This window comes from Stigmatopora argus, chromosome 10 (assembly GCF_051989625.1).
Source record: "Stigmatopora argus isolate UIUO_Sarg chromosome 10, RoL_Sarg_1.0, whole genome shotgun sequence".
NCBI classification, from domain to species: Eukaryota; Metazoa; Chordata; class Actinopteri; order Syngnathiformes; family Syngnathidae; genus Stigmatopora; species Stigmatopora argus.
Window position 1 is genome coordinate 15902994 of NC_135396.1, and position 12007 is coordinate 15915000.

Consider the following 12007-nt stretch of genomic DNA (forward strand, 5'->3'; position numbering starts at 1 on the left):
TTTTCTCAAAATTCGTTTATTACATTACAACTGATGCATTTATATACTATACTGCATTATACAGTACTTTTATTATTTGCGACTTCTGTATTTTTTTCAGTTCATGATAAAATGTTGAAATTCTTCCATTTCAGTGTATTTCACATTTGCAGCAATAACATGGATTTGAGCCCGTAATGAAACTAACATTCTTGCATACCTGTCAACCTCTGCCGATAACTGCCCTTATAAATGATTATGATTCCCCTTACAAACCCCCAAAAAACCTTACAAACACTGTACGACTCGTACGGTGTTTGTAAGGGGAATCATAATCATTTATAAGGGCAGTTATCGGCAGAGGTTGACAGGTATGTTCTTGTTAAATTTATCCAACAAGTGTTCCTCCTGAATACATGAACAAAAAATAATAATCCACATTGTATGTCACATCTTTCCAGATTTGCCAAGAAGCTGAGAGGTCGGCGCTCACGAGTGCAACATTACTGTATTCTCCCAGACTATCCAAATAATCCATGATATTGCAACTTTGAGCTGGATTTTTTTCAGTAATGGAGACGGTCCTAATAATTTACATCAATTTACAGGTTTCTCTAAAATGACACACCAGTTGCCCTGGTCATGGTAGCTTCTCTGCAGTTTGATTTCCTTCACCTGTACACACAACTGCTCCAGTTCTCCCTGCTGGAATACATGGTAATAACGGTGAAAGACAGGCTCCGCGCTGGTCAGTGAATCATGCTGACTGTCAGTATTACTGTAGGATCTTAAGTCAGGGCCGTTTGGAAACGAGTCTGTTGAAAACTTCGTTTTGTCTTCATTGGTTCTTGCCACCTCTGACTCACCCTTGCTTTTTCCTCGTTTCCCCTCTTTTAGATGCCATGGTACCAGAAGATCCTGTGAGTTGAATGCGGTGCGATTAATATGAACACCAACTTTGTCATGAGTCACTGTGCAATCATCTGCAGGTTTTTTCTTGTTATCTTCAAGATTGCTTCTGACACAGGCACTGGATTTCCCTTCAGGCGCCGTGGTTACACCACATGTGTCATTCGTAGGATTGTTGTTTTTGAGGTACTTGGACTTCTGCTCCTTGTACTCTTGCTCAAAAGCCCAGACATAGATGAGAGCATGACCCCCAGGCTTCAAAAGTCTCACCAACTCTTTCACAGCTGCCAAGCGTCGCTCCTACAACACAATAATTCACAGACATTTGAAATTAAGCTTTAAGAAAAATAGGAACTTGGGATTGTATTAACCTATATAGCAAATAATCTCTCATAGCTCTATTAACCACTATTGTAAACAAATCCATGAACGAGAGTGAGAGTCTCTTCCCTGAACCCTGGTAGTGCTCAATTATCACACCAGTCCTCAAATCAGGAAACCCCACAATACAACTACAGACCTATAAGCATCCTCCCAGCCGTCTCAAAAGTTTTGGGAAAGATAGTAGCGGAGCAAAATTGTGCATCACATTAACAGCAGTCCACACACCTTGAACAGGCTGCAATTTGGCTTTAGAAAACATCATTCTACTAAAACACAAGTTTGCTTCTTTCTAGAAAACATAAAATCAAAACTAGATAAGAGGCGTCAAATCATAGTGCATCAGGATACAAAACACAAAATCTACTTCGCACAATAACAGTCTTGGGGTACAAAAGGGTCAGTGCTAGGTCCACTGCTCTTCAGTTTTTACATAAATGATCTGCCAAGCTATTGTCGTTCAATTGTCACCTGTCCAATGTATGCCGATGCTACCGTTCTATATGTCCACACAAAAGACAAAAAACATGCTGCACAGGAACTCACAGATGAAATGACAAGCGTGAATAACTGCCTTGAAAAATCCCAACTACACCTAAACATATCTAAAACTGTCTGTATGTACTTCTCAAAAATAGCGACAAATAACAGTGACCACAAAGTTTTTGTCCAAGGAAAAACAATCAATGTAGTCCAAGAATTTAAATACCTAGGAATCACTCTTGACTCTCAATTTGTCTTCAAACGACAGATAAAAAACACGGAATAAAATTAAAATCAAATTGTCCAATTTTAGGTTCGTTAGTAACAATCTAATGCCTGAGTCAGCAAAACTATATTTTGACACAATGATCATAAACCCACATGACTTACTGCCTAACAAGTTGGTCATCGGCCTGCAAAACAACACTAAAACCAATTGAAACCATTAACAAGCAAGCGCTGAAAGTATTGGACAGAAAGCCAAAAACGTACCACCATCGTCACATATTAAAAAAAAACACAAACGCCTGAACTGGGACAAAACTTAAATATTCAGATGACACCTTAGTTTAAATGTTATATTTGACTTCTGATGTTAAACACTACATGGCCATTTTTGCTTCCAAGCTGTGTCAGTATTTCACTGCACTAAATGTGGGTGCTCAAAATATTGTGTGCAATAAAAATGTTTATCGAAAGCACAAATTCCATGCATATTTTTCGGCATTTTTATTCCCATGTCTTCAAATAAATGAAATATTGTGATGTGATTTTGAGGCTATATCACCTTCCATAGGTTATAATTAATTCTTTGTTTTTTTTTACCTCAAATAACAACAGCCATCTAACTTTCGTTTTAGTAATACTATGGTCAAATTGGGATCTCAAGCAGACGCATCCCCAAGCTTTACTAACCATGAATCTTAATTATTCTTTTTTTAATGGCTAGTCTGATTTTAGACAAGCAACACTGTATTAAATAAATACATAACTGGTTGGTTATAGAATGGGCATGTAAAAGAGTGCTAGAAAAGAAAAATTAGTGCAAAAATGTGATGTGACTCCCAATTTCTTTTCTAGTCCATAAACATTTAAGGAGCTTGTGGTCTGGTTCAAGTCAAGTCTATTATGGCCTTTCTTGGAGCTGGTGGAGTATCATGTTTGAAATGAAAAGTTTACAACCGGGCCAAACGTGTTTGAAATCTGAATTTGGTTAGGTAATATATGAATTATATGTGAACTTCGATATTTTATAAGCCGTATCGACAGAGAGTAAGAAAAATATACATGTACGTATATATTATCTGTTTTTGGTATTTGTTTTGTACAAAATGTGTACTTTCAGAATACATACTGTGGTGGAAAAGTGGTGTATTACAGCTATAGAGATACAGGCATCACAAGAAGCCGTGCGAAGTGGGACATGAAGGGCATCAGCCACAAATGCCTGGAAACCTCGGTTGGTACAAATTTGTATGAGGGCACTGCTCCTGTCACACCCCACCTAGAATATAGAAAAAGACATACGTTAACAATCATCAAATGATTTTTCATTAGCCAAAGATAGAGGTAATCATAAAACAATGGACAAAAGACAGCATTCATTTTAAGAGTACACACAAAGGTGGCACTCTACAAGGGGAAAAGGCTGAATCTTCCCTGCGCCAGTTTCAAGTACTGTATTTTTCACACGGGCCAAAAAATGCACAATGAATGTGAAAAAAAACATACTAAGTTGCACTGGAGTATAAGTCGCATTTTGGGGATTATATTATTTTGTCAAATTCAAAACAAAGAACAGACATGTCATTTTGGAAGGCATTTAAAACAAAATTAATAATAAAAAGAAAAGTCCACCAAACTGCCAATGTTAAAATTATCAACATAGGCCTTGAGTGCCCTTTTGTGGTTTAGTGTAAAAATAACATTTGAAATAATATAATAATGTGTTGTTATAGTATTTTCACACCTATATGGCACACTTAAAAGCCTAACATTTTCTCTAAAATAGACGGTGTCCAGTTATTCGATGCACCTTGTGTGTGCACTACACTCAAAATTCTGTATGTCACTGTAAGACCCTGACCGCTTTAATATCTGGGTGAATTTCTTGCCAACACGCGGGAAGGGGGAAAGAACAGAGCACGTACTAATTGGAAACGTATGTAGGTATGCATTTTGCAAAACAATATCGTTTTGATTCCCTAAAATGCCACCTGCAAAGAGATACGCTTATGAGGCACAATTCAAAATGGGAGTTATATGCCACGAGGAGGAACATGGAAATCGAGTTGCATCGAGGCACCTCAACAAAAATGAGTCCACGGTTCCCAAGTGGAAGAAGCTGGAAAATCAACTTCGACAAGTAAAAAGGACAACGCTGCGTTTCCGCGGATGTAAGGTGAACGGCTTGAGCAATGGATGTTCTATAGCAAACATCGTTATACAAAGACTGGCAGGCACAGTCGGGCGAGTTGCACGACAAGTCTGAATGGATTGTGGATGCCTGGGCTTAAGTGTAGCACAGGGGTTCGAGCTTTCATCAAAGCCCGCATCACTTCAACGAAACCCCACGGTGACAAATCTGACTCTTACAGTGAAATGGAACCCAGCATGTTGGATGGTGAACTCGCCCGAACTCTTTATGTCGGATACAGACAATGAGGACTTAGCCAGAGTTGTAGGTGCTTGAATGCTTTGACTTAGAGCTGAGTGATATGAAAGTAAAAATCAAAAGAAAGCACATTCAAACAACAAAATAATTTTGCTAAACAGGGCGGCCTGGTGGCCGAGTGGTTAGCACGTCAGCCCCACTCCGGTTTCTTCCCACATTCCAAAGACATGCAAGGTAGGCTGATTGGGCACTCTAAATTGCCCCTAGGTACGAGTGTGAACTTGAATGGTTGTTTGTCTCCTTGTGCCCTGCGATTGGCGGGCCACCAATTCAGAGTGTCCCCCGCCTCTGGCCCGGTCAGCTGGGATAGGCTCCAGCACCCCCCGCAACCACAGTGAGGATAAGCGGGTCGCCCTTATCTGAAAATATAGCACTCTGCGAACAGAGGGTGGTTGGGAGCCTCGGTGACGGTGGATTTTTCAGGAAGTACGAGCTCCGGGTAACCTTACAGCAGACACTGTGGCAAAATGGAGTCCCCTGGGCAGACAGGAAGACCGGGAGCCTTTGTGAGGGTGGATTTTTCCAGAAGTGTGATGGTAGAAATAATAGGGGTGATCCTAATTTGAGGTATTTCGCTTATCGTGGCCATGTCTGGACTACATTATTCGCAAAATTCGAGGGAATACTGTACAGACCTATTTGGTAAGGAGGGAAAACAGAAAGAAAAAAAGGTGATCGTAAACTCTGACACAATGGTGTTTGGTTACTTGTATGAATAACTGGAAGCTGTGTGTTGTCAGTTGTAATGCCTTTCAAATACTTGACATGATCCGAGTCATGCAGGAAAAATAACATGGTAACAGTAAGGAAAACAAAACAGCACTTACACTAATGACCGCTGGGTTGACACCCAGATACTTTCCATTTCCACAGCCAACATCAGCCAGCACGTTTCCAGGTGAGAGCAAGGACAAAAAGTGGCAGACTTGTGGCCAGGGGGAGTGGCGCGTGCTGCTGAAGTGGGGGGCGATTGCATCGTACACACGATGAACGTACTCCACCTCCAGACGGGCAGCATCACTGGGGCCTCGAGGAATTGAGGGGGGAGATGGTGGAGATGGAGCTCCTTGACTATCGCAGACGGTTGGAAAGGCTAAAATATATAGAAGATAAAAATGATCTTAAGACTTTACTAAAATAATTCTTTATTCATTCGTACATTTTCTGAACCGCTTTATCCTCACTACGGTCACAGGGGGTGCTGGAGCCTATCCCAGGTGACTTTGGGCCAGAGGCAGGGGACACCCTGTAGCGGTGGCCAGCAGGATCGCAGGGCACAAGCAGACAGACAACCATTCGCACTCACACCCATACCTTGGAGCAAATTAGATTGTCCAATCAGCCTACCATGCATGTCTTTGGAATGTGGGAGGAAACCGGAGTACCCAGAGAAAACCCACACAGGCCCGAGAGAATATGCAAACTACTAAAATCATTGTGCAGTAAATCTTAAAATATACTTTTGTAATCGAAAAGCATGGTGTCGTGTCATTGTGTACTTGAATAGAGCTCACCACAGCGGCAGGGATCGATTCTGATCTTGCGAAAAGTGAAAGACGTGCGGGTGCCCCTTTTGCTCAAGGTTAGCTGGTTCAGAGGCCCATGGTCACATGTTGTCGGAGCCAGGCATTGTGGGTCGCTGGCAGGCACCATGTCAAATTTGCGAGGAGTGATTCTATTTATTTTTGATGAACAAAAAAAGGTTTGTGTACATATGTTTTCTTTGCCTCTAACATAATGGGTTAGAGAGAAGCAAGTTCTCTCCTTTATGGGGCCAACAGATAGAAATACATTAACAAAATTAATGGAACTCTGCTGTGAACTTACCCATGCGTCCAGAGATACCGACTTTCCCCTCGGATCACCAAGAGGCTCCGCCCTGGCAAAAAAACATTTACAACACGACCGTCGGGATGTCGAAACTCCATCACAGTCTGTAAGAACACATGCACCCAGAAACCGTAATATATTAAAGGCAATAACATCAAGACAGCTTGGACTGAAGAAGCAGTCTGTAAACAGGAAATGGGGCTATGAATTTTATTTGGTTACCTCAACGGCAGTGTTACTGATCAACGCTTTTTACATTGGTGAGACACCATGAACTTATTTAATGTTACTAAAATGTTTTAAATCTTAACCAGAGAATAAAGCGGCGTCATAGCAGTAGTGTCGTTGTCAGTAAGGAACAGAAGCATTTTCTTGAGCGAGTCAGTGTTTCAACATTTATTGTGTCCCAAAAGGAAAGGCCTTTCGTGAGCAGAAACTAACTCTTGTGGGAAATTACAGCGACGCCATTTCTAACTGCATTCCGGCACACCGTCTAACAGCAGGTACATTGAATTATGTGAAGAGAAGTGTGCTTGTGCGTTTGTGTGCGATTTGTGTTGATCGAACACAGGTAAATGAGAATCAAAAGTTGAAAATCTGTTTCTTCAAACTCACACACAGACATAGAGGGATGATGAATGAGTCTTTTAGCAACACTTTGCAAAAAGATGATCAATCTTTTATATGTGAGGTGTCAATTAATTAAAAACTATTCACTCTCTCAATCTCCTTTAATTATTTTTGGTAATGTAGGACTGAACTGAGACTTATGAAGAGCTTCTTTGCAATTTTACAGATAAAATCCATTAGGTTAATTTGAGGACAGAAACAGTTACTATTTCTTACCTTTGCCCCCAGGCTTAGAGAAAGGATGGTGTCCTCAAAGGCAGAATGAGTGTCCACGTGTGGAGGTATACCTACAAAAATTACCAATCACTATTTCATTTACATGTGTCCTTCATTTACATATATACAATTAATGCTTGTTTATGAATTACAGTAACACTTCGACATACGAGCAATTTGAGATACGAGTAAAATTTTGAGCAAATATTTACCTCGAGATACGAGACAAATTTTGATATACGAGCATACAGCCAGGTGTGGCCAACGCGAGAGGCTGCTGATGATTTCACCGCACTGTCTCTCTCTCTCTTGCCGCATCTTCCTCGTGCAAAGATCTCTACGAGCACTGGGTGGAGCGTTGCATTTTTTCAGTGTTTTTTTTTTCCGTTGGTCAGTGCTGAATGGTGGACGCGTGGCGGAGCTTGCTCGCAAATACGAGAGGAGTATACTAGTTCCCGTTGGCAAGTGGTCGTCCGTTATCCTATTGTGAGGACATTTGTGTGCCTCATTTTCAAAATATTTAGAAGGGAAGACAAAAGAAAACAACCGTTGATAGGTTCCTTTGCAAAACTGCAGCTGAAAGTCTGGGTGGAGGCGGGGCAAATAGAGCCAACCCGGGAGAAGAAAGGTATAAAAATGTCAAACAAAATTAGAATTAAGTTTAGTGTAAAGTTAGATTAAACTTATTTTTGAGTGTCTGTATCGTAATCCAAGTTCATTTAAATTTGTTTATGTTGTTACAAGCGTATTGCCGTGCAAAACGTCTCTCGCTCTCTCTCTCCCCTCAGCGAAATCCGTCTAATTTTGGTACTATTAAACATCATAACCACTAGTTATTTGTTACTCTGTTAATAGATGACAAATTAGAACAAATAAAATATTTTTCCAATCCAATATCCTGTTTTATGGTGTTTTTTCAGAGGGTTGGAACAAATTAATTTGTTTTTAGTTCATCATTTGAGAGACAAGTAAATCGACATACGAGCTCAGTCCCGGAACACATTAAGCTTGTATCTCAAGTACCACTGTATTGTAAAATAATAATAATAATACATCGAATTAACTTCCTTCAAATCTGTGCTGCCATCTTCTGGTAAAAATTAAACATTTTCTGGATAACACTGATTTGATGAAGCATACAATTGAATCTTTACCATATTTGTAGGATTTACACCCCGGTTTATAAATAACCATTTGTACACCGGTGACAAAAATGTATACAGTCAATATGATTTAAAGTTGTGAATCAATTGAGGCCTCTTCATGCTCATTTTTTTCTTTTCTAAAGCCTTTGATTGCCTTGCATTGTTAATAACCAACAGCATCTAGGCAGGTATTAACAAAAATATAAATAAAGAAAAATGTTAAAAGGGCAATGTCCAATTATTCCGGAACTGCATATGGCTGTTGGCATTTTACCAAAAAAGTCGTATTTGTGTAATAATGTTGAACGTTCCTCTTGCTACGTTAGCAGTGTAAGCACGTAGTTGTTTGCCTATTACAAGAACAATATGACTACCTATAAGAGAATGTATGGAATTGCAAACCTTGTCCAGACTCATACTGGTTTACAGTCAGCTGGTCAGGCATGGTCGTCAAATGTCCATTTTCCATACACCGCTGTAGTACAGGCTGACACTTCTCAGGAAGACCTGGATACAAAATTTTGCATTCCCATTTGCTTCTTCTGTCTATTTTTTGTCTAAATATTTATGAAATTAACTAGTAGGTGTAGTTTAATGCAACTCATCGTACCACCGGGTAACGGTTTGTCTTTGTCCACATTGTTGTTGTCATAGCGAAATTCAAAGCCGAAATGTTTGACTCTTCTATGCTTCATAGCTTTTTGAGCTACCAGAAAAGAAGACAGCTGAGTTGGTTAACAAGTACAACAAAATAGTCTTCCACAGGTAAAAATACTGCAGTGGATGTATACCCACAGGAGGGTCCAAACCATGCAAGCGTCTCTTTAGGGCAGGGGCCGGGAACCTTTTTCACAGAGAGATCCATAAGCAATTTCTATTTTAAATGTTATTCCTTGAGAGCCATACTCAGAAAGTAAAAGTAAAAATACATAAAAATTTGTGAGATTTTTAGTAATTTTACCACGTTCGTATGTACCGTTGTTCGTAACTCGAATGTTCGTAAGTAGGGGAGCGTCTGTACTTAAAAGTTAATTTCACTTAGTAAGCACCAGCAACCATTAAATATCCCACATCACAGAGCTCCTTCTCACCTGTGGCATCATTGTTATGAGATGACCAGTCAATGGCAGCAAGCAACACAGCTTCTTCCTCTGAAGAAACAAAGTCCTCCACCAGTACCAGTCCAGCAGGCATAGTCACAGATGTCTGCTGCTCACATGGAACTGCAAATATATAGTCATATGTCATTTGTCCAAAAAAAGTGACTTTATATTTAGAAATAAATATTTCATTTATGCAGATATTCTCTTTTTCTGAACCGCTTTATCCTCACTAGGGTTGGAGGGGGTGCTGGAGCCTATTCCAGTTGACATCGGGCCACAGGCGTGGGACACCCTGAATTGGTGGCAAGCCAATCGCAGGGCACAAGGAGACAAACAACCATTCACGCTCACACTCATTCATTGGGGCAATTTGGGAGGAAAACGGAGTACCTAGAGAAAACCCACGAGAACATGCAAACTTCACACAGAAAGGCCCGAAACCTGGATTTGAACCCAGGTCCCCCACTGCGAGGCCGACACGCTAACCACTCAGCCGCCGGCCGCCTTGTGTAGATATTGATGTTCATAAATGAAGTAAAAAAGTGACTAACATTTTCACACCATATTTGAAACACTGTGCGGCGCTAAATATGATATTGGGGTACATACTGTCAAAGTACAGTGGTACCTCGTCATACGACCGCTCGTCATACAAAATGCTCGTCTTACGGGGGAAATTTCGATTGAATAATTCGCCCGTTATGCGGTCAAAATTTCGTGATGCGACCAAGCCAGGTCTTTTTTGCATATCTTTCGTGTATAACAATATTTACGAGCACGGAACGAATAATTCAAACGAGTTCCTCCTCGGACCAGGAAACGCACAACGCGCATGCAAAAAGAAGGCTTTCTGGGTAATGAAGTATACTCCTGCAAACAACACCCATACCTTTCTCAGAATAAAACTTCATTACCCACAATCAATACGTGGGAAGCTCAGCTATGTCATTTCCTGTTATTCTTTCTTAGGAAAGGTACCGCGTTCGTTTCTTAAAGACTATTTCTCGTTGGCAAGTGGTCGTGCTTTATCCTATTGTGAGGACATTTGTGTGCATCATTTGGGGAATATTTTGAAGGCAATACAACAGCAAACAGCCCATCGATAGCGAACGTGAGGTTGGAGGTGGGGCAAACAGCTAACCCGGCCAGAACGAAGGTAAAAAAAAAATGAAAACAAAATTAGAATTCAGTTTTGTGTAAAGTTACATTAAACGTATGTTTGAGTGTCTGTATATATTAATCCAAGTTAATTTAAATTTGTTTGTTCCGTTTACGAGTGCGTTGTCGTGGGAAAAAAACGAACCCCACGCCCCCAAACGTCTCTGTCTCCTGTCGGCGAAATCTGCCCAATTTTAGTTAGATTAAACACATTTTATTACTATTAAACCACTAGTTATGTGTTACTTTGTTAATAGATGGTGAATTAGAAGAAATAAAACATTTTTTCCAATCCAATATCCTGTTTTTGGTGTTTTTTCAGAGGGCTGGAACGAATTAATTCTTTTTCCATTCATTTCAATGGTAAACGTCCGCTCGAGTTACGAGAATCTCGTCATACGAGCTCAGTTCCGGAACGGATTAAGATCGTATCTCGAGGTACCACTGTACTCCTTTCGTATTGGCGAGCCAGCGCAGTCAATCGTAAACTACTCATGTTTTTCGATGATTTCGTGCTTAATATCGATTGTCATCCTACGCCTTTTCTTCTCACTACCCTTCATTGCACCGACTAACTTAGGACCCATTATTTTTTCCTTTAATTCTGCACTGATTAATGCAAAACAATAAGTAAAAAATGCGACCTGTATGACCAGTGCTCGTAGATATCTTCACGCGAGGGAAATGCGGCGAGAAACACAGTGCGCTGTTATTATAAGCAGCCTCTCACGGACTCGGCCACCAGGCTGTCTTATATGGCCGTATCTCAAATTTTTCCCGTATCACAAGGAAAATATTTGCATGGAATTTTCCTTATATTTTAAATTTCTCGTATGTTGGGGTACTCATATTTCAAGGTGTTACTATATAAATTTAAATATATCTTATTTATGGTTAGCGCGTTGGCCTCAGTTCTGGGGGCAAGAGTTCGATTCCAGGTTTGTCCTCACTGTGTGAAGCTTGCATGTTTTCTCGGGCTTGCGTGGGTTTTCTCTATGTACTCCGGTTTCCTCCCACATCACCAAAACATGCATGGTAGGCTGGTTGAACACTCTAAATTGCCCAAAGATACGAGTGTGAGCGTGAATGGTTCTCCGACTCCTTGTGCCCCACGTTTGGCTGACCACCAATTCCGAGTGTCCTCGGTGCCCAAAGTCAGCTGGGATAGTCTCCAGCACCCCCTTCGATCCTTGTTGATTGAATAGTCAAGTCAGATGTGAAAACAGTCTAGTACCTGTGTCAACAAAGCTCAGATAAAGAGTCACATCATTCTTCTCTTTCTCTTCCCTTTGAAGTTTTTGACCATTCAGGTAAATGTGAGCTTTCCGGGCATTCTCCTCAGATCTACATTGAGAGCAACAATAAAATTAGGTAAATTTAGTACACCCTTCCAAAACATGCTTAGACATTACCCGTATGTGACAAAAGCATAGGGCTTTTTAGGGGGCATTAAGAGGGTTTTGAGCGATCCCATCTCTTTGAGCACAGCAGACAGCTCC

At 40.6% G+C, this 12007-nt stretch overlaps 1 protein-coding gene across 2 annotated transcripts in view; it reads right to left on the reverse strand.

Annotated features, from left to right (window-relative positions):
- alkbh8 (alkB homolog 8, tRNA methyltransferase) overlaps window positions 1-12007 on the reverse strand; it is a 16969-nt gene continuing 4962 nt past the window's right edge. The window contains exons 2-12 of one of the 2 annotated variants that reach the window (XM_077611495.1): window positions 11921-12007; window positions 11743-11852; window positions 9339-9470; window positions 8858-8953; window positions 8650-8754; window positions 7103-7173; window positions 6254-6360; window positions 5941-6101; window positions 5254-5519; window positions 3107-3256; window positions 1-1188 (exon numbers count right to left, since the gene is read on the reverse strand). The exon at window positions 11921-12007 is cut by the window's right edge and continues 47 nt beyond it. In XM_077611495.1, coding sequence (XP_077467621.1) covers window positions 577-1188; window positions 3107-3256; window positions 5254-5519; window positions 5941-6101; window positions 6254-6360; window positions 7103-7173; window positions 8650-8754; window positions 8858-8953; window positions 9339-9470; window positions 11743-11852; window positions 11921-12007 — 1897 coding nt within the window. In that variant the 3' untranslated portion in view covers window positions 1-576. The remainder of the gene's footprint in view (window positions 1189-3106; window positions 3257-5253; window positions 5520-5940; window positions 6102-6253; window positions 6361-7102; window positions 7174-8649; window positions 8755-8857; window positions 8954-9338; window positions 9471-11742; window positions 11853-11920) is intronic. The other variant, XM_077611496.1, reaches the window with a different exon arrangement.